The sequence below is a fragment of the Phocoena sinus genome, chromosome 3, assembly GCF_008692025.1.
Source record: "Phocoena sinus isolate mPhoSin1 chromosome 3, mPhoSin1.pri, whole genome shotgun sequence".
NCBI lineage: Eukaryota > Metazoa > Chordata > Mammalia > Artiodactyla > Phocoenidae > Phocoena > Phocoena sinus.
The window spans coordinates 145,125,620-145,148,204 of NC_045765.1; the positions used below are offsets into that span (position 1 = coordinate 145,125,620).

The 22,585-nt window shown below is 40.7% G+C and overlaps 2 protein-coding genes and 1 pseudogene across 3 annotated transcripts in view; 1 reads left to right on the forward strand and 2 right to left on the reverse strand.

Moving 5' to 3' along the window:
* Positions 1-10,677, reverse strand: part of DNAJC21 (DnaJ heat shock protein family (Hsp40) member C21) — a 33,380-nt gene extending 22,703 nt beyond the window's left edge. The window contains exons 1-2 of one of the 2 annotated variants that reach the window (XR_004349385.1): positions 10,378-10,663; positions 4,136-4,229 (exon numbers count right to left, since the gene is read on the reverse strand). Coding sequence is in view for 1 of the 2 variants with exons in the window: in XM_032628501.1 (XP_032484392.1) it covers positions 4,136-4,229; positions 10,378-10,474 (191 nt within the window). In the remaining variant the exon portion in view is untranslated. Of the gene's footprint in view, positions 1-4,135; positions 4,230-10,377 lie in introns of both variants that reach the window. The other variant, XM_032628501.1, reaches the window with a different exon arrangement.
* On the forward strand, positions 134-1,491 carry LOC116750540 (annotated as a pseudogene).
* Positions 10,678-14,153: 3,476 nt separating the features above from the next.
* BRIX1 (biogenesis of ribosomes BRX1) lies at positions 14,154-22,578 on the reverse strand. The gene is made up of 10 exons (XM_032628780.1): positions 22,382-22,578; positions 20,113-20,224; positions 18,708-18,751; positions 17,117-17,187; positions 16,929-16,978; positions 16,751-16,824; positions 16,544-16,594; positions 16,313-16,414; positions 14,874-15,002; positions 14,154-14,621 (listed from the first exon to the last, which is right to left on the reverse strand). The coding sequence occupies exons 1-10, from the start codon at positions 22,538-22,540 to the stop codon at positions 14,352-14,354; spliced, it is 1,062 nt and encodes a 353-aa protein (XP_032484671.1). The 5' UTR covers positions 22,541-22,578; the 3' UTR covers positions 14,154-14,351.
* Between the last annotated feature and the right edge of the window lie 7 nt (positions 22,579-22,585).

The window sequence follows — 22,585 nt, forward strand, 5'->3', positions numbered from 1 at the left end:
ATTCCTTACTCTGAAACAGTCAAAATATAATTATTGTACATTTTAACATGGTCAACCCACAACCAAAAAATCTGAAGAAAAATATCAACAGGCAAAGACTTAATAATCTTTCACGGAAGTGCTGATTAAAACTATGACTGCAACTCCCAGTACGTTACAGGCAGTATACGGTACTAGCCAATACGAAGAGGGGAATTTAATGAGCCAGGGAATGTCCATGACTCTCCCAGAAACATAGCCGCACTTTCACATGAAAGACACCTTACTAAATAAGACAGTAGTGGACATCATCCGGTCCACAGGCTAATTACACATTTGGGATCTGGGAATTTACCAACATGGACCAGAATAAAACTCTTCTAATGTTTATGTAAACAATCTAGGAGCTTCACACACATACAGTTGCCCCTCACTCTGTAAAGCTGGTTATTACCCTCGTTTGATATAACAGGAAACTGAAGCTCAGCAATATTACATAACACTGTCCACAGTCATAAAGCCAATGAGCAGCAGAGCTAGAATTCAAAACCATGTGTCCTGCACCAGAGGCCCATGCTCCTCGCCACCGTGCAGTACTGCCTCCAGATGACAGGAGAGTTACAGGCAGGGCCTTCTAACAAAAAGACAAGGGGATCCTCGGGACAAGAAAACAGCCTAAGATCCAGAGAAGAGCTAGAGTAAAAGGCAGGCAGGAAAGAATTTCAAAGTTTCCAAAGGAAGGCAAAAGCATTTCTTAAGGCCAGATTTCCAAATTCCTCAGGAGGAGAAAAATTTAGGATTCTCTGATTTTATATAAAAGATAATTTAATAAGAATTTTCCTCCAGACGCAGCCTGAGTCGCCCGGCACCTTCTGTTTGGTCAGCAGCGTAAGGGTCTCACCGAGGCGTGTTGTCCGCGCCGCTCGGCCCGTTGTATGCCCGTGCGCTCGCCCGCCCACCCGGCCCGCGGAGCTCCTGCCCATGTCCCCCGGCTGGCCCGGGGGTCCGGACACCGCCTCAATGGCGGCTCTGCCTGACGCGCGGACTGGACCGCAGCCTGCACCCTGAACGGACGGCGTCATGAGGCACCTGCTGTGCAGGTGGTGCGGTTCGGTCGCGGCCCCAAGCACCTGGGCATCCCTACAGCTAACTTTCCTGAACAAGTAGTAGATAATCTTCCGGCTGATGCATCCACTGGCGTATATCATGGTTGGGCCAGTGATGGAAGTGTAGACGTCCATAAGATGGTGGTGAGCATAGGATGGAACCCATACTACAAGAATACAAAAAAGTCCATGGAAGCTCATATCATGGATACTATCAAAGAGGACTTCTATGGGGAAATTCTTGCTACCTCAGACCAGAAAAGAACTGATTCTTTAGTCACTTATTTCAGCAATTCAAGGTGATACTGAGGAAGCTAAGAAACGACTAGATTTACCAGAACATTTGAAACTCAAAGAAGACAATTTCTTCCAGGTTCCTAAAAGCAAAATAATGAATTGCCACTGATGGAAAAGCATCTTATTTATTCATTCACTGTTTTCTAATATTTTACTGCTCATAACCCTAGGCTCATCTTGGTTATATTTTAAAAATCAAACATTTTCCTACAGCTGTGAATTAAACAGTCCAATGTAGTTACCATATTATGTTCCAGCTGTTCAACTAAACCCATCACGTTACAGGACTAAAAAGGTTCATTTTAAAACTCAAGATGCTTTTTTATGTAATATGTTGATTAAAATGTACCACTAGAAAGGCCTTAAGTGTTTTACAATGGGAATGAAATATATATAAATATGGGTAACAGGCAAGTCACTAGTTTGAGATGAGAACTGTAACACTCACGGTAAAGTTCTAGCATGCATGTGCCTGTGTAGCACGCTCTGCTAGTCAGAAGGCTTATAAAAGTAACTATATTAAGCAGAGGCTAGACAGTTTACTACAAACTTAAGGGGAAAAAATCCAGACTTTGTATTTTTGATATTTTGCACATTTATTTATTATTATAGACATGAAGACTTGAGAAATTTCATTTTAGTCAGTCATTTCCTTTAAGGGCTCAAGTCACTGTACTGTGTTCCTTTTTTGTTACAGCTGCCTCAGTTCTAATTGGTCTAGACTCTCTCCCTATTATTTTTTTGTTTTTCTTTTAAAACAGTAAAATGAGTGTTTTTGGAATCTCTAGTTCTCATTTTTGTCTTGTAAAACACTTCTCTCTTTCTAAGGGTAGATATTCTTCAACATTTTTCTTAATCTTCGTTTCCTGTAAACAATTGTCAGTGTCAGTTCTTCCATGTAGAATATCCAACTCTACATTTACAAAATGTAGAGTTTCATCTGTGTCTGTATCTGCCATCCCATCCCTTCACTATATGAACAGTGATTAAGCGCATATCTCTTGCTTTTTAGAAAAAACGCCCAAAAGTTCATCTGTAGGTTTCCTCGAAGTTTAAATGAACACCTAGCATTTCATTTATCTATATCAGTTTCTTAAACCACACAAAATACTTGTTTCCCCCCCAGGGAAACTATTTAAGAGCCAACTAAACTATGAACTACAAAGTTATTTGTTTTTAATGTGATTATATGCTCCTGAGCAAATGCAAACTGTTGTAGTTGTATGTGCACAATGTAATTTAAGGCTAAAGGGTGCTCTCTAGAATTCTAAAGATAACTCATTATAAAACCATTTTCCCTAATGGGCATAAACGAGAGAACTGATTTTAACAAAACTGTTTATGTAATATTTAGAAGAACATCTAAAGCTAATGTTGGAGAAGGGGGAAGCAGGAATAAATTCAGTTGGATTGTTTGAGTTTTTGGTGTATGAATTTATGGTAAACAATGTAGTATGTGTCTTTTTCATTTCTTCTTTATAGAAATACTTCGAAAATGTAATTTAATGTTAGAAATCCTATACTTGAAAGAAGCCTCAATTATCAGTGGTTCTATGAAACAAAGTTAAAAACACACATGGAAAGTGTAAAAAAGATTTGTGTTTGTGAGTAGCTGGTGACAGATTGTGTCCTCATTAAGTGTGAAAATTCTTTGATATTGTCACCTTACATTTTGTTAAATAACTATCGCTTTTGAAAAGCCTATAGTGTGTGGTTTAGGAGTTAGTTAATAGTGTCTACATTTTTTTAAGTTTTATATTATTTATATATTATAAGAAATTGCAGTAGGGCCACTTTCGATTAGTCGGTGTTTTCAGGCCTTGAAATAAATCTTGACCAAGTGAAAAAAAAAAAAGAATTTTCTTTACAGCCTTTCTCTCTTGACAGCTGGCCGTGCTTGTATGCTATCACACAGAAGACTTGCACGGGTGAAGTGAACACCACCTGCTCTGCGGGACCTTGCACAGTTATGTCAGGACTCTATAGCAAAAAGTTCACTGAGAATCTGGAAACCCAGAATTTCAAACGGAGAAATTTTTGTTTGGAAATGGCATTAAATGATCGGGTCATCATGAGTTCAAGAATCTGTCATAGATGTAGAAGCTTAACTCAATTTCTTATATAAAGTAGTTATTGGGGAAATATTACAATTCTTGATGAAAACACTATATCTGTTTTTTTTTTGTTTTTTTTTTTGTTTTCTTTTTGTTTTTTTTGCGGTACGCGGGTCTCTCACTGTTGTGGCCTCTCCCGTTGCGGAGCACAGGCTCCGGACGCGCAGGCTCAGCGGCCATGGCTCACGGGCCCAGCCGCTCCGCGGCACGTGGGATCTTCCCGGACCGGGGCACGAACCCGTGTCCCCTGCATCGGCAGGCGGACTCTCGACCACTGCGCCACCAGGGAAGCCCCCCTATATCTGTTTTTTAAGGAAAAGTCAACATTCTTCCTTTTCTGACATCAGTAAATTTGTCAGACATCAAAAAGACCTTATTCAAAGAGAAGGCACCTCATAAGTATCAAAATTATAACTATCTACGATTGCCAAGCTTTGTGTTTCATCATCTATAATATCAGAGTTGGAGTAATCATCTCTAAGGTTCCTTCCTACCAACACACTGCATTTTATATAATGAATAGGCGACTAGTGCTTTAGAACACACCCCAAACCATTTAATATATTAAATTTTTTAAAAACCCTCTGTTGACCATTCTTCCCAACAAGATACACAAGGAGGGACAGCGTGAATGCTCACCATGCTCTTTCCTGAGGGTCGCTTAGCACATCATACGCTGCTTGGATTAGTTTAAATTGTTCAGCTGCTTCTGCGGCATTATCCAGATTTTTATCTGTTAAAATAAAGGCACAGAAATTCAGTCATCAAAAAAGTAAAGGACAGACTCTAAAAGGGACCTCTTCCATCAGAAATGCCATAAATAGATGAGTGTACAAAAATGAAGAAAAACAACTAAGGAAAACCAGAAAACGGATGACAGCTGATAATCAGGATCTGTTATAAGTGGGAACTTGAGTAGAAATTTCATGCTTTTCTCTAAGTCTCAGTGCGTCACTGAGCACTCAACCTGGATATCCACAAACAGAAAATGCTGAGTAGTACACATTTTATTTTTAGAAGGAATAAAATACATAAATCAATCATTTATAGAAAGGCTGTTACTATTCAGTGCTAGATTATGTTTAATCCATCTTTACCACCATCCTTAAGGTTTTCTTTCTTACCAGCATATACCAAAATAAATCTCATAAACTTTAAAAACGATGTGCTAACTAATTACTTTTCCCCTAATTAGTTGTGCTTCCTTAACTGCGTAATTCAGAAAGCATCTTTGCCTCAGGGTGGTAGCCAGCTTCCAAGATGGCCCCCAAGGACCCCCACCTCCTGGCACTCATGCCCTGTGTGCTCCCCTCCCATGTCACCGGGGTTGGTCTCTGTGACCAAAAGCAGGTGGCAGGAGTGGTGACGGTACAGGACATTACTTCCAAGATTAGATCATGAAAGACTGCAGTTTGCATCTTGGGCGCTCGCTCTCTCTTGGATCGCTGGGAGTAGCCAGCTGCCACAGACACTCCAGTGGTCCATGAGAAGCCCATGTGGTGAAGAATGGAGGCCTCCGGCCCACAGCCAACAAGGAACTGAGGCCCGCCATTACTGTGGGGGTGAGCTTGAAAGTGGGTTTTCCCAGACAATGGTGATTCAACCTGGTGAGAAAGCTTGAGCCAAACCACCCAGCTACACCATTCTGATTCTGATCCCCAGAAACCGTGTGAGTCCGTATTATGAAAATATTTGCTAAAAAAAAAAGAAAGTATTTGCTGTTTGTTGTTTTAAGCCCTAAGTTTTCAGTAATTTGTTACACAGCAATACATAACTAATACACTCAGAAAGTAAAATATTTTGAACCTACCGTGGAGTACATCAACGTTCTTTAAGCTACAACCCAGTATCTGCCTCTAAGAAAAAAATATGACAGAAATAGTCTTAAAACAAGGCCCTCAAGGGTATCCTACCTCCTCTTTTCAGATACCATTACACAGTCCCAAGTCCTTCAAGCGGCCTTCTGCTCAACAAATGACACAGACAACACTTTCTCAAGTGCAGCAATTTGCCATAGCTCTTTTTACTAAGATGCTTTAACACAAAAAGCTTTAGAAATAGAATCGTGCTCCCCTGGAATTAAAAAAAAAAGTAATAAACAGAAACAAAAAAAACTCCATCACAGGAGCCTAGCTGTATAAGTAATACAACGCTGGTCTAACTCCCCTTCCACAGAGCAGCCCATGGGTCATCTCCTAGCCTACCTCTTCTCTGGACTAAATCTCCCATTTCTTATGCACACTATAATACCCTCTACTTCAAATGCTGTCAAAGACAGTGATCATCAAGGAGCCATTCATCAATTCCTTAACATTCTACTTCTAATCACTATAGCTAATTATATTAGCTTTTAGCAACAATATCACAGTAAGTCATATTGAATTTATAGGTGACAAAGTTTCAAGTATTTTTCATATTAATTACTGACAAGAGGGACTTCCTTGGTGGCGCAGTGGTTAAGACTCCATGCTCCCAATACAGGAAGCTGGGGTTTGATCCCCGGTCAGGACCTAGATCCCACATGCATGCCGCAACTAAGAGTTTCCTGCCACAACTAAGACCCGATGCAACTAAATAAATAAATAAATATTTTTAAAAAAAATTCCTGACAAGCCAATATAACTGTATAACAAATATTTTTTTAACTCAAACATAGTACTCAATCCATTCTGTGGTAGATACTAAAGGTTAGATCATCCAACACCTCCCCCTCCTTTATCTCTTGCAGCCTTTACTGTGGAGGCTGGATAAGCTAAAAAATAAGCAAGTATTTTAGCTTATCCAGCCTCACTTGCTGCTAGGAAGGGTCGTGACACAGTTCTGACCAATGAGATGAAAGCAGAAGTCTGTTAAGTGTATTTTCTTTCCTTCCTCTTTTTGTCTTGTACATGGGCATGAGAGCTGGAGCTTCAGCAGCCATCTTGAGACCATGAAGAAAAAGTCAAGAGATTCACTGTGATATTACTTAGCCACTGAAACAATGCCAGCAGGCACCTACCTCCAAAACTCCTTGTGGTGAGAAAAATAAATTCTTAACTTACTAAGCCAGCAACTGAATCTCCTGACATGAGACAAAAAAGGCGGCTGTTTGGGGTGGTACGTGGTGGCTGTCTTCACCTTTTCATCTGTACTTTGTTGTCCTGTTTCTTCCCACTCCCTTCCTTCCTCCCTCAAAGAAGTCTGGTAAGAGCTAAAGCTTTTAAACATAAAAACCCACCAGTGTACCATCTGAAAGTAAGATCTAATCACTTGCTGGAGCTTCTTTTTTAACTAGTTTTTTCAATCTGTCATATGGCTTTTTATTTCACTTAAATATACTTGTAACTGGTTGACCAGGAGGTTGAACATGACTGTAGTTGAGTTAACAAGCAGTCATAAAAAATGGAAAGCCCGGGCTTCCCCGGTGGCACAGTGGTTGAGAGTCCGCCTGCTGATGCAGGGGACATGGGTTCGTGCCCCGGTCCAGGAAGATCCCACATGCTGCGGAGCGGCTCGGCGCGTGAGCCATGGCCGCTGAGCCTGCACTTCCAGAGCCTGTGCTCCGCAACGGGAGAGGCCACAGCAGTGAGAGGCCCGCGTACTGTAAAAAAAAAAAAAAAAAATGGAAAGCCCACCTTAATTATTAGCCAAATGCAAAAGCCACAGGTATTGCAAATCCAGTCATTAAAGTTTAAAAGGCATTCTCATACTATCCTGTGCTTTTCTCTTGATCCATTCACACCGTCTTCCACTTTGTCCCAAATGTTTTCACACTACCTTCTAGAACATTTCATGGACTGTGCCTTTTAAGTCCTGCCTTGACTGAAGCCAGGTTCCCTGAGAACACCACTTCCCTACAGGCCTCTCGGGCTCCAGCACAGCTGTCATACAGCAGGTTCGGTGGTAAAGCTGACATCCTCCTGGTCACTGATTCTCTATTCACCCCTGAGGACAAACCAGCATTCCTTCGAGATTCAGGCCATTTGGCTATCTCTCCGTCTTCCCCTCCTTCTCACTGTCCACTCGCCTCCCAACTACTCCCCCTACTCACTGAGGATTTTAGCACGTGACTCAGGCTCCACCCCCAAGTCCTATCCTCATCCTAGTCATGTCAGTGTCCTGGACCTACTGGTCTCCCTACCTCCAGCCTTGCCCTCTCCAATCCATTCTCCCCACTACAACCCAAGAGATACAAGAAAAATACAAACCTATCATTTCTCCTGCTTCCAACCCTTCAATGGCTTCCCAACACCCTTAGGTTAAAACCCAATCTGCCTAATGCAGGTTACCACAACCTTCAAGACCAGGCCCCTGCTCACCTGGGCAGGCTCACCTCTTTCCCTTCCTAGACTCTGCCGTGCCCTCTCTTGCCTTCCACCTCCTGTATTCCCGCTTTAGGTCTCGACCTAGATGTCACTTCTTCAGGGATGCACATCTATCCCACCCACTAGAAAACCCAGTCCAGATTGGTACATGTGCTCATAAGCACCTTGTATTTGCCCTCATACTGCCCTTATCTCACCGGATGAAAAGTGACTGCTTTCCTCTGTGTTTCCCAGAAGACAGCAGGGCCAGCAGGGCAGGGACCACCCCTGTCTCATTCCACAGTAAGGTGTTCAGGGAACAGTCGTCAGATGAATTACTGAAAGCCTGGCTTTCACAAGGAGTAACCTCACTACGCAGTGCTATTGACCCTACTGGAAATCATTCTCAGTTCCTCGATAACAGAAATAAAGGTAATCTCTTTCTTTTTTAACAATGAAAATGGGCAGCCTTTCTATATGAGGTACGTATTAGTCTTTGAAGCACAGCCCATATGTCTTCTAACATCTAACACAGTACCTTACACACAGAATGAAATTAAACATTTGCTGAGTGTCAGACTTAACAAATTAATGAGCCAGCAAAGCAAAGCATATCAAAATCATGCATCTCCTGGGACAGTATCTACCCCTTATATGTATAGGCATTTTCAAACCAAGATATTTAGGATGTTACGAATTCTGATGACATTCAAAGAAGCTATTCACATTTAGTTACTAACACATTTGGTTTCAAAGTAGTTAACTGATATTTTAGTAACATTTGCCTTCTTCTTTGCAATGATTTCCAACTAGTCACCAAATCTGGTAATTTTTCTTTTGCAACTTCTCTTCATCCCAGGCCTTACCCTTCCCACTGACCCCAAGCCTAGTTTTGGCCCATCGGTGCCCAAGGCGGACTCTACCTGACTTCTGTCTCTACCCCTCCTCATACTACTAAGCTGCCTTCATAGCACCTTCCCAAGACATCTTAATAAAACCAGCCTCAACTCTCCACTATTGGATAAACAAATTTCACAGTCCTTCGCCTAACATTCAAAGCCCCTTACAATCTAATCTCAAACTACTACTCAAAAACGTTTTAATACTGTCATCAAAATTATATATGCACTTGGTGACAAGCAGTAATCCTCTTTCCCACCCTTTCCCACCCAGAGTCAACAAATTCTTAATTCGATTTCTAACGGTAACCCCTATTACTCTTACCCTAATTTTGGACCTATTAATTTTGGATATAGCTAATGACTTAATGAACATTTAGCTTATTTACCTCTTCCCTTCCAATAAACATCAGATTTTTTTTTAGTTCCTCTGTTGGTCATCATTACAACTTTAAGCAACAAACCCATACCTTTATTTCCTGTTCCATCAACTATAACCATTACCTTCTGACTTTGGGTCCCGAGCCCTTCCTTCAGCTCTTCTCTCAACCCATATTTTCAGACTTCCGATAAACACTGCCTTCGGTCGAACTGTCCCCTAGGCCATCTTTGGGACACTCAGTGCTCTTTCCCATACTGTTATATTCACTTCTCTCAATCCCATTCCTCCAGGATCCAGCTAATGGCTAGACTCCTCTGCCAAGGGGGAGCCTCACTGCCTTTCAGTACACAGTGGACCCTGAATCCCTGGGGCAGTTATTAGTTGTTCTATCAACACAACTACCAATTATATATGCTATGCTATTTTGTTTGCATTTGTATTTAACTTTTCGTGTGTGTAAGGCATGTTTCCAAACAAGACTCTGAGGTTTCCACCTTAGCATTTCAGAGACTCTAGAAACATGCTTATGGACTCGTACTAATACGAAAGCCTCTTATAAACCTCAAAAAGCTGAGATTCAAATTCTGTCTTAGCTCCCCAGTCTAGAAGATCAAATTACTTCACGACAGTCACAAAGGCCTGGACTACAACCAAATAAAACATCCAAAGGAAGCACACTTCTAAGTAAACACATGAACTTCACTAGGGAAGACACTCAAAATCCGAAGTGACGTACAGGGTCTTTTCTCCAAAAGAGAAAAAAAAAGGCATAGCCATTTAAAAGACATTTCACTAGCTCCTTTGTCTTAATTACACTTAAGTAGCTGGGATTCCTTGATGAAGCTAAGGGCCGCCGAGGAGAAGCCCGGGGAAGCCGAGCTGCAGGGGAGTCCAGCAAGGGACTAGCCCGAGGCAGGACTGGGTTAAGAGCTCGCGACTCCTCCCCTCTCGGGGCCGTCTGCGAAGGAGCGGGAGGGGCAGGGAAGTCTCTAGGACATTATCTTTCCCCAGCCATTAGCCACGCGGGAACAGGGGGGGCAGGGGGGAGGGGCGTCTAGGAAGGGACGAGGTGCTCGGGGCTCGAGTGAAGCCTTGGGGTGGAGGGCTGTGTCCACCGAGGAGCCGAGGACGCTTATCGCCAGGACTGCGCAGGGACCACCTGGCCGGGCGCCGGCCCGATTTCCAGGGCGAGGGGAGTTACCGAGCGGGCAGCTCCGGGCACAGCCAGGTCCCTGGAGTTACCCTAGGGAGAGGGTTGAGAAAGGTCGCGAGGGCCAAGGCTTCTGCGAGGGGCCACGGCGGTTGCGGAGTAGTTACCCGGGTGCCATTTCAGGGCCAGTTTCCGATAGGCCTTCTTGAGCTCCTCCTCGCTGGCGTCGCGCCGCACCCCCAGCGCCTCGTAGTGACACTCCATCGCCCGGCCGGGCGGGGGGCTCAGGCCGGGGCCCGGGGCGGGGCCGGTGCCCGGGTCCGGGCCGAAGTGGTGGTGGTGGCGCTGGTGGTTCTCTCCTGTGGCAGAAGCCCGGCGCCCGCACCCGGCCCGCCAGCGAGCGCGGCGGCAGCGACGGCGGTACGGGGCGACGGTGGCGCGCGGCGGCGAAAGGCGGCGCCGGTTGCGGCACGCGGGAGCGCGGAGGGGGCGTTACCGGAGGCCGCGGCTCCACATGGGCTGGGGGAGGACCCTGTTCCGGAAATAGCCGCGCAGGAGGGAGGCGGAGCCGCGGAGGGACGGAGGTGGGGCCTTAGGAGAACGGAGGCAGGGCCACGGGGGGCGGGGCTACGGTGGGTGTTATTGTGAGGGACACAGAGGGCGGTCAGAGTGACACCAACTTGACAGCCGACCTGAGAGCTAACGTAGGAGTCTCATGGGATGATATTCTGGAAAACATCTTGTGGTTCTTTAACATGAGCCCCGCTTTTACAGATGAGGACGACACTCAGGCAAGTGGTTTGCTCAAGCCTCCCCAACCAATCAGTGGCAGGATTCGGTTGGATCGAATCCAGGTTTTTTAACTCTTCAGATATCTTCGGTTACCACTTAATGAGATCTCTAATATTGCTTGTCCTGACCAATGTGCATGAGAAATGAGTAGATGACTTAAACTGAAACAATTTAAGAGGAAGCATCAACATGTTTTGAAGTAACATAGTACTACATGTTTTACCACCAATGTGAATGAAATTGTGCTGGTCCACCCACCCATCACTCTTTAATCCTAACTTTTTGGCCTCTAAACCTACATTTCCAAGATTGGTTTACTTTAAGAATGAAGTTAAGGGAATTCCCTGACAGTCCAGTGGTTAGGACATGGCGCTTTCACTGCCAAGGGCCGGGTTCCATCCTAGTCAGGGGAACTAAGATCCCACAAGACCAGCGGGCTGCCAAAAAAACCCAAAAAATGCAGTTAAGAGATAGTATTTAACCAATAGGTTTTGGTTGATCTAACTGATACACTGTATTATGGGATGTAAGATCTGAACAACTGTTCCAAGCAATTTGATAAGGTGTCAAAATACTATCCTAATTGTCGTTAAAATGCCTCAGTATAGGGCTTCCCTGGTGGCACAGTAGTTAAGAGTCCTCCTACCAACGCAGGGAACACAGGTTCGAGCCCTGATCCAGGAAGATCCCACATGCCGTGGAGCAACTAAGCCCGTGTGCCACAACTACTGAGCCTGTGCTCCAGAGCCCGTGCTCTGCAACAAGAGAAGCCACCGCAGTGAGAAGCCCACGCACCACAATGAAGAGTAGCCCCCACTCATTGGAACTAGAGAAAGCCCTCACACAGCAACAAAGACCCAACACAGCCAAAACTAAATAAATTTTTAAAAGAAATCCATCAGTACACCAGAAAATTTCACTGTAATGTGGAATGTTTACATATATCAGCTGTTAGATGTAGGTTGTCTTTGTCAACCACCTATGGTTAGAGAGAAGGGCTGGCTCTGTTGCTAACAAATATCTATTGTACAGGGTTGGGTATCCAAAGTTTAGGAAGCTGTCCCTTTCTTCCTTAATACCCTGCCCCCTGCACAATCAAAACCAACCAACTCTAAACCTCATCAAGTTTCTAGGCACAACACTGTCCAACCCACTACTCAAAATTCATACTTGCCTCTTTTCCAAAGAAGGAATATACTATATGGTCTTGGATTGTAAATTGGTAATAGGTAGGGATTGAGAAGTTTGAGTGCAATGAAAAACAGGACCTTTCCCCATCTGAGAATGGAATTAGGGGAGGGGGGGTTGGACAAAAAGTGAAAAAACAAAGTACTTTTTTCTTCCTCCAACTCCATCTGGTTTTGCTACCTCTTTTTTTCCTCCTGAGGGAAAAAAGGATCTATTTTTACTTATAACCTTGTATCAAAATTTAAAGATAATTACACTGCATATAAATTTCAGTCTAAAGAAAGATCTTCACTAAACAGGCTGACTTCTAAATGAACATGGACTTGGGAGATGAGGAATTCTCATTCAAATGAGTTATCCATATAAATGATTATGAAAGGGAAATATACAGCTAATTTTCAGCCTATATTCTGTCGCCTAAATAATGGCCTTTTTTCCCCTGCACTTAACCAGATTTGCCTTTCATTAGCCACATACAAGTATTGAATATTTCAAGTGAACCTCTGACTTGAATTACTTAAATTTCAAGGTTAAGTAGCTTAACTTATACCATTTCAAGATAAAGTAGCCTAATTATACACTCGGGAAGGCCTTTCTTAGCAGAAAATTAGGAAAAAGTGAAATGGAAAAACTGATCATTCTGCCTACACAGATCTAAAATAAAGACAAAATCAAAACCCAAGTGACAAACTAGGAAAGATGCCTAGAAAAACCTCACTATATAAAAAAGCCCTTACAAATTCATGTAACTACCACACAAAAGACTAGTCACAAAAGAAAACCCAGTACATAGCCAAAAAACAGTATTCATTTTTTTACCTATCAAATTGACAAAGATTATCTCAGCAAGGGTGTAAGGAAATGAACACTAACCTCTGGTGAGGTACAATATTTAGGGGAACGGGTTCATAATTTTTGACCAGAGTTCTACTTATAGGAAACCACAAATATTGTACAAAATACCTATAGAAAGTTTGCTGCAAGCACCTATACCAGAAAAAGATAAAATTGAAATACTCTAATATCCAACAAGGGACTGCTTAGATAGGTGTGACAGAGTGGAATACTATGGAATTACTAATCACGCTGCAGAAAAAGACAGGAGAAAATGATTAGCATGAAATTAGTGGGTGACAAAACACCACATGCATGACCCCTATCCCTGGCCACTTGCACCCAGAATCTTGTCTTTCCATTACTAATCGACTTCCAGGGTAGTAAGGCCAGTGCTCTCTTTACTTCAAGTAAAGTTCTTTCTTAACAGGAGAAATTCAAATCTTCTGGTGCCCTCTTAACAACTGTCCTGTTTTTCTTTCTTTTACTGTTAACTTGATAAGTAATTTACAGGCACTGCTTCTAAATTAAATTTGTAATCTACAAAAAGCTTTCAACACATATAAACTCATTTGATTTGCAAAACCTTTGTGTTTTTTTTGTTTTTTTTTTTTTGCGGTACGCAGGCCTCTCACTGCTGTGGCCTCTCCCGTTGCGGAGCACAGGCTCCGGACGCGCAGGCTCAGCAGCCATTGCTCACAGGCCCAGCCGCTCCGCGGCATGTGGGATCTTCCCGGACTGGGGCACGAACCCGTGCCCCCTGCCTCGGCAGGCGGACCCTCAACCACTGCACCACCAGGGAAGCCCAAAACCTAAGTATTTTTAGCATACATTTTCAAGGTAAGAAAACAAGATGAGAGGTTGGCTTTTCTGGGGCCTCACTGATTTGTGACTCAGGGACTCAAACCTCAGTAAGATGTTTTCCCTTCTAGCAGTCTACCCCAACTTTACCATCTGAAACTATGCTCTCAAAGTGCCTAATGCTCTTTTACATGTAATAATGATCCAATAAATCTGTTTGAATTTCAGCTTTGCTAAACTCAAAATTTTAATCCAATAGAGCAGGCCTAAACCTTAATTGTGCTAAGTTTTTAATAATACAAACAAGCTTTGAAAAGAAAAACAGAAATTAAGTGATGAGTTCTGGTGATATTTTATTTAGAAAAAAATAGGACCCGCCCCCCCCCGAAGCCACAAAATCTTAATTTTTCTCTTTTAAATGTCACACTAATTAGATATAGGGTTGGCCCGAATAATAAAAGTATTTTTACACATTGAACATAAAATAAATATAAAACAAATGAGAACAAATTAGTTATCCATTGATTCATTTTGCATTCCCACTGTTCATCTTCTGTTTCATTTTCCTTTGCCTTTTATAAATCCTTTTCTTTCTTGCTTTCAAATCGACTTTTGGCTCTGGTTTTACCCACTGTATTTCTATCGGCTTTTCCTCAGCTGGTATAACAAAAACATCTGCAGTGGGATCATGGGGAAGAATAGTCTTTGGTTCTTTCTTTCTCAGCTTCTGCACGTCTTTCACTTGCTGTTTCTCTCTGTATTTTGCAGCTGTGATGGATCTTATGACACGCCGATGCTAGAAACAAAAAAATATTAAAGGTGCTTTTGAAATAAAAATAAACACTTTATATACGGCAAAGACATTAACTTATGAACCCTACTTCCCTTCACCCTGTGTCATCAAAAAAAAAAAAAAAAAAGCAATTTGTAAGACTGTACGCAGCAAAAACCAAATTCAGTTTCACAGTTAACACAACAGTTACTTGACAGAATTATTTTGGCCCAAGAGTTCTGGGACATAAAGGACCACTGAACAAAAACAGCTTACCATGTTTGGTGACTGGTAGTGAGGATTTTCATACAAAGTTGGTCCTCCAAAACTTCCCTGGAAAATCTTTATGAGATTTAAGACAAAACGGGGTCCTATTTCTACAAGAGCAGCATCTTCTTCTATGATCTTTAATAAAAAGGAAACATTTCATTTTGGTTTGGATATACTACTCCTAAAATGTATACAGGCTATATCCTCATTACAAATGTGCCTAAAAGAACTGATAACCAATGAAGTTAAGGTGGAAATGAAACTTGGCAAGTGCCAAATCATCAATACTTTCTGAAATACATTACTGGTTACAGGTAGTTGTCATAGGAAAATATAAATGCTTTTTCAGTGTGTTTTTAAAATTGAGTCACTTCAATTTGGTCTGTATCTTGCTTCTCACAATGCAAGTCTTCTTGAAAAATTGTGGTTAAATGAGTATTTAAAACTGCAACCATGGGCTTCCCTGGTGACACAGTGGTTGAGGGTCCGCCTGCCGATGCAGGGGACACGGGTTCGTGCCCCGGTCTGGGAGGATCACACATGCCGCGAAGCGACCGGGACCATGAGCCATGGCTGCTGAGCCTGCGCGTCCGGAGCCTGTGCTCCGCAACGGGAGAGGCCACAACAGTGAGAGCCCGCGTACCGCAAAAAAAATAAATAAAAAATTTAAAAAACCTGCAACCATGATAACAAAATGGATTAAAGCACCCTATGGGGCACCCTTTCAAAATTTAAATCAACCCCTAAATTGTTTTTATAAATTGAATTCAAATTAGATTAAAAGGTAGATAAAAAGACGTTGGCAGAATTTATTTTTGAATGGTTACTGACTGGAATTAAGAGACAACTTCTGAACTACAAATATTACTATAGTTGGTTAAGGTATGCCTGCCCTCAGGGGTTAAGAAGGGGATATGTTTAACTCACATTGCAAAGTACCCAATATAACAACAACATGAAGAAAGGAGCCCAGTTTCCTTCACAAGCTGTCTGAAATTTTGCCTTGCTGCTCCCTTCCACCTCTCCACAGATTCCCAGAATCACCTCTCCTCCTGGATGAATCATTGTATGACTCATCTAACAGTTCTCATTGAATGCTTTCTACAGGGGTTATGTTTTTCAAAGTCTTAAACCCCACCTCACCCCTGGTAGATTCTAACGTCTTGGAAGAGAAACTTATATTTTACTCAATATATAGTGGCTTGTTAGAAAATCCATACACCATATTAGCTGATAGCCATGAACCTAAAAAAAATCCATACACCATATTAGCTGATAGCCATGAACCTAAGTTATGAGATAAAGGTTATTTACTACAAGTCTGTGGGGAAAAGAAAGCGATGTAAACGAAAAGAAAATAATTTATCATTTGCATTTTCCATGTCTATAAAAACAATATATCCTAATTTATTTCAAAGTATAATTAAAAGTTAATTAAAGCTAACCTGAAAGTTCCGAAACCATATCCTATTATCCAAAATAGTGAACGTAAACACATGGTCCACAAATGGTTGACTTTTGGGATGATACCGTGGTGTACTAAAGATCTAGTGGGAAAAAGGACACATTAGTTCTGTATTCTATGACATACCATGTGTGCTTCAGATAGCTAAGTTAAAAGGAAGACACTCATTTAGAATATTTTACTAAAAATAGTTTCTAGTAAAGATATTTACCTGAATTAAGAGTTCTTTTAACAAAGCAAAATGTGGTAATTCATCAAAAGCCTATAAAAATAGAGTGAACATATTACTTGACATTAGTTTTGTTTAAAATTGTTTGTGTTTTTATATTAACTAAACTGAATTATACAACTATATCCACCAAAAAACAACCATGCACAGTAAGAAAATTAGACCTCATACACTAAATGAGAAACTTACAGGATCAAAAGACAAGAGGGGCCGAGAACCTTTCAAACAGTTTCCAGTCATCTTTAGCTCAGCTAGGGTATGAACTAGAAAAATTACAACAGCAACAAAAATAGTTATAACTTTGGCAAGATTATCCCAAAAGATTATTTTCAATTTTCTCACAAAAACTTAAATTGAGTCAACTTACTATTTTGAACAAGGAATTTAGCAGATGGTCCATGAGGTGAATTTGAAAGCCTAAAAATTATAAAAGCTTTTTCAACTAATTAAAATTTAGAACGTAGTAAAAGCTTACTACCAATTCAGTTTAAAAGACACCATAATGTGCTAATAATATTCACATATTCTCTAATCTTATTTAATACATTCTCTTACCACATATAGAGATCTTGTTTTTTCTTAGCTTCAAAATAGATACATTTATTGCAGTTTTTCATTTCACAAACCTAAACGGAGCAAAGTATAGAAAATTGAAGTGGATAATAAAAATAAGAGCTAAAGTAATTCAATGCAATGAATATTTAGATGCCTTCAAAAATACTTAAGCAGGTTAACAGGCTACAAAGGTCTAAATCAAGGTAAATTTATTCATGGAAACGTTTAAAGTTCCTCTTAGGTGTTCTGTCCAAGGTAAACTGTGCTCTGCCCACCTCTTTGGTGGAAGCAGCTACTCTTTCTGGCCTAGCATTTTTACTGGCCTCCCTTGGGGAACCTCTTCTTCTGACCATGGTCCTGTGTACAAACTACAAAGATTTAAAACAAATGCCCCAGGGATAAAGCACATTACAATTAGCCTCACCAACTGTAGAAAAATACAATCCTTACAGAACCAAAAACATCCTTTATAATGGTTACTTTGATCTTTAACTCTCTAGCTTTTCAATTTTAAGCTCAAGAAATTTGTTTTTTCTTCCTCATCTGTACTACCATTCTGTGATTTGGTTCTGTAAAATCACTAAGGAGCTGGTGAAAGGCAAGTATACAAAACCCATTTCAAGCTGAATTAAACTTCAACATCTTAGAGATTTACAAAGTCACAATTGAGAAATATACAAAAGGAATGAAGTCCTATATTACTGTAGTGTTCATAAACTAATACATATACACTACCTGAGGCTTAAAGAATTCTTCAGTCCAATGCTTTTGTTCCTTACTGGTCTTACAATAAACACATCTACACACTAAGTTGTGAGCTTTAGCTGCTGGCAACCCATATCCTGTTTATTTCTCCTATCTTCACTTGAAATTATACTACTTGTTTACGGCCTGTCTCCCCCATTAGAATGTAAGCTCCATGATGATAGGGGCGTTTTTTTAAACACTGTTTCTATAATGCCATGATAGAGCAGCACTTCAAAAATGTGTGCTAAATAAATAACAGAGGCATTTCTAATAGCTAAAGAGAATTATCTTAAAACAATTCTAAGTTTTAAAAGAAAATCTGCTCTAAAAACGCAAGTTTACTCTTCAACAATACTTTGAAAATTTAACATATTACTAGTTTGTAATATCTTAAGAGCAAATATCACATGCACCGCTTTTAAAACTGGCAAAATACTTTTCAATGAGTTTTAAAAAATATTTAATGGGCTTTTTATTTACGTTGATAATTTTTATGAGTACCTACTATGAATTTAGCACTGTACTAGACATAACGAGAAGAAAAAAGAATGATTTAATCCTTGTCCTCAGGAGATTTCAGTATGCTTGTTGAGAGAAGACAAATATAAGAATGATCAAGAAATTATATACTGAAGCACTAAACTGTGTGAAATAGACAATGAGCACTATAAAAATTTAAAAGGCAGATAAAGTTCATAAAATTTGCATATCTTATACAAAACAACTTAAAAGTCACTGAATAACTGACTTATTTTCTAAATGAACTATTTCTAGTGTTCCAAATATTGTGTTCCTAAATACAATGTTGCTAGAATATTTTACTTTAATTAATTTCTAAAATTACCTCGTTAATCACAAACAACTTATCTTTACGATCCATTTTAGTATCTATAAAAAGAAAAAAAGGTTAAGTAAACAAAAAATTTCAAAGCTACTTCAATCAAATCACTTTCTAGGAAATTAAATATTAAGTATTTTTATAATCTTCAGTTTAAATGAGATTTTATTAATCTTCAAAATGATTAGACCTGAAAACGCATGACCTCTTTAAAAATCTTGTTCTTTTGAAATGTAAACATGAGTGATTAAAAATAGTCCTCAAGAATTATAAAGCTCTAAGCAGTGTCTCTTACTTGTGTACAGACATACCTCAGAGATGCTGCTGGTTCAGTTCCAGACTACCGTAACAAAGCGAATATCGCAATAAAGCGAGTCACACAAATTTTTTTGGTTTCCCAGTGCATATAAATGTTACGTTTATACCATACTGTAGTCTGTTAAGTGTACAATAGCATTATGTCTAAAAAAACAATGTACATACCTTAATTTAAAAATATTTTAGTGCTAAAAAATGCTAACAATGAAGAAGTTTGAAATATTCCAAGAATTACCAAAATGTGACACAGACACAAAGTTAGCAAATAAATGCCACTGAAAAAATGGCACCAAGAAACTCGCTCGACGCAGGGTTGCCACAAACCTTCAAATGGGGGAAAAAATTGCAATAAAGCGAAGTGCAATAAAAAGAGGTATGCCTGAATTCTATGAACCCCTTTCAAAAATGGGAAAATTCTCACAAACCACATTTAGAGCTCATAAATTAAAATTCTCTCATTAGTTTCAGAGACCTGAAGATGTAACAGCAGACCTCAGTTTGAGAAACACCGGTCTAAAGAACTAAGTTATTACCTAGAATTAAAACCAAAAGCACCTCCCAACACAGGCACAAAAACATCTGCATGAGGGCGCTGTCACAGTTATAAACCCCAAACTAGATGTTCTTCACTTGCCTGTAAGATACCCCATTACTAAAAAGAAAAGCTTGGCACTTAGGAGCAGACGGAGTCCCAACTTGAAGGTGCTTGAAATCCTACTCCTGGCCCATTAAGTTTTTTAATAAAAAGTTTTTTTAAATACAGAAAGCAATACATGGCAGTCCCAAATCATTTAGAAGGACAAACCAGCTCATGACCTCTGAGAACATTACACTGAAGGCATTCCTGGACCTTTAAGAAATGTTTTGCTAGTTGCGATCTGTTTAAGAAAGGAAAGAGAATGTTTAATGAATTTTGCAAAGAATTTCTAACAAAATATTAATTGGAAAAATCCTGGCACTGAACAGATACACTTCTGAGAAGTCATGGTTCTTTACCTGACATGCTGAACGAACAAAGTGTGACTCAAAGTGAAAACATATCAACAGGCAAGTTTACAAATACAACATTTTAAAGTATATGATATAAAGGTACCTGCTTTAGAATGAGGCATCAACATTCTCAAGTCTTGCATTAAATGTCTTGTTCTGAAATTTATTCCTCTAGAAGAAAAGATGAGAATCCGTTCCTTATTTTTCCACTTGCCCTAAAGAAAAAAAAGTGAGATGAACTTTAACAGTTCATAATGGGTCTACCTTGTTTGTTTGTTTACAGATAAAGCTTCCAAGTAGCAAGCCAAACAATCCTGACCTTGACCTTTAATTCAATATCTCTGTAGCACTCACTGACCCCAGCTGCTACCCAGAAATCTCCTTGGCTTCCCTTCTTTTTGTTTTTTTTCTTCAATCTCTCCAATTCCTCCTCCTGACTCTAAAGATCCTTTCTTAGCCCTCTTTTTTATTTCTGATCTCTCCAGGACAGAGTTCTCATAATCATTCTCACAGCTTTGATTGTCAACTAACTACAGAAAGGTAAGGAACTCTTTCTAGCCCTAATAATCCAAGTATTTGGCTTACCTCAAATTCAACTCTAGAATACCAACCCTTAAAATCCGGTAAATTTCTTTGCTATTTATTTTTCTGATGATGTCACCATCATTTCAGTCCCCCACACTATGACTCTTCCATTTGCCCTTGTTCTCTCATATCATAAGCACTAGTAAATGCTATCAATCTCTCTTTGCAACAACTTAGTCCTCTCCTAGTGATACTGCTTTCAAGCTTCAGATTCTTAATCTCATATCAATTGCAAACCTTCTAAATGCTGGTCTTTCCAGCCAGAAGCTCCTCCAACAGACAAGGCAGGCTACCGCCTACATGCTCCAATCACATCTTTAACTTCCAGGGTTTTCTAAACAAAGTCCAAAATAATACAGCTTTAACACTGGATTCTAAAATACACCTATATTTCTACTTCACTATTGCCCCAAATAAACCCTATACTTTAGCCAATTTGGCTGTACTTTTTAAACTGTCAGCATTTCGTCCACTTCAACACCTTTGATTAGTTTTTTTCTCTCTCTCGCTCTCTCCCTCTTATATTGTTCCCTCTCATTTTTGAATATCAGAATTTTGCCCTTACCTTGGGATCCGGCTCAAAGGCTAAATCCTTCATGATCCCTTACCTGGTTATCCTAAAATAACCTTTATCTCTTGCACTTTAGTAATATTTTTTATATTGTGACTCAGATCATAGCTACTATCATATTTCTTTCTAGCTCTTAAAGGGAAAAGTGAGAACACTAACATTTACAGAAAATCTACAAGTTCAGCTTATTCTTCACAAAAAGTAAATCACATTTTCTTGCTCTTAATTTACAGGTGAGTGAAGAGTTCGAAACATCCCTGATAATTAATATCACGGCTAGAATTCAAGCTCATCTTTCATTAACTAAAATCTAACTCCTTTCCCAGTGCTTGCCGCTCCACCACAAAGGGTCATTGACCTATCACTCACTACGTGGTAGACAGACGTTTACGCTAAGTTTGGGAGCGGGGGTGACAGAAATTAATAAATCAAACACAATTCTTGTCTCCACAGTATCTGATATAGCTTACGGAGCTCTCAGTTGACTGAAAGTTAAGTCCAACAACTTGTGTTCACCTTCTTTTGAATAAAAAACATCAACTCATATGAGTTCTTAGTTTTCTTCTAAACTCCAACATGTTAGGAGGAAGTGGTCATGTTCTAGCTTTGCAATCCCAAAGCAGGGGAAACCTAACTTCTTACGTGCCTGCCACGTTAAAACTTCGTCGAATATACGTAAAGGTCATACTATCTACTCCAGTTTTCGTTACCCCTTTAGAGTTAAAGATCAAACAAGTCAAAATCATAATCCCAAAGGAGAGCAACTTTTAAACGACCACATAACAAGCTTCAGGATCCCTAACTGACCGCAGCTCAATATGGCAGAATGTGGAATTCTGGAAGGTATTCACTGGAATTCATCACTGGAAGGGATATACTCGAGAGCGAGGAACAACTTTGGGGAAAAAGTACTATCCTTCAACGACAACAAAAAATGGAGTAACTGGAAGACCAAACACTGTAACTGAGTCCCCGTAAGTCGCTTCCTGTGAGCCGGGTAAGAGCTCAGAAGTCGGCCCTGTTGCTCAGCCCGCAGCCTCCAAGACTGCAACCACGTGCACGAGGGTTAAAAATGTAAACGCTGTAGTGGGTCCCGCCGGGACACATGGGACCGAGCTCCCGAAACACCCCTGCAACTCGGAAACCCGCAGAGCCATCATGTGGTAACCAGCCCCAGCGAAGGCGCGTGAATCCACGGCCGTAGAGCCTCCCCTACCTTGCAAACCGGGCCTGGGATACGGTCTCTCTCTTCCTCCGCCGCCTCCTCTGCTACGTCGCTCGGCTTAGCAGGCGCCTTAGCATCTTTTTCGTTTCTTTTTAGCTTTTTCGCCTGAAACGCCGGGCCTCCACGCCGTTTCCTCTTGGCCACCGCCATCTTGCTCCCCGCCTTCACTCTGGGCCTTCCTTCCGGCTCAGCCGC

Coding starts and splice junctions, on each gene's coding strand:
- BRIX1 (XM_032628780.1), bottom strand. CDS start 22,540: ATGGCGGTGGCCAAGAGGAAACGGCGTGGAGGCCCGGCGTTTCAGGCG. Junction 20,225..22,381: donor TCCCAGGCCCGGTTTGCAAG/GTAGGGGAGGCT, acceptor TTTTTTCTTTAG/GGCAAGTGGAAAAATAAGGA. Junction 18,752..20,112: donor GATGCCTCATTCTAAAGCAG/GTACCTTTATAT, acceptor TTCTTTTTATAG/ATACTAAAATGGATCGTAAA.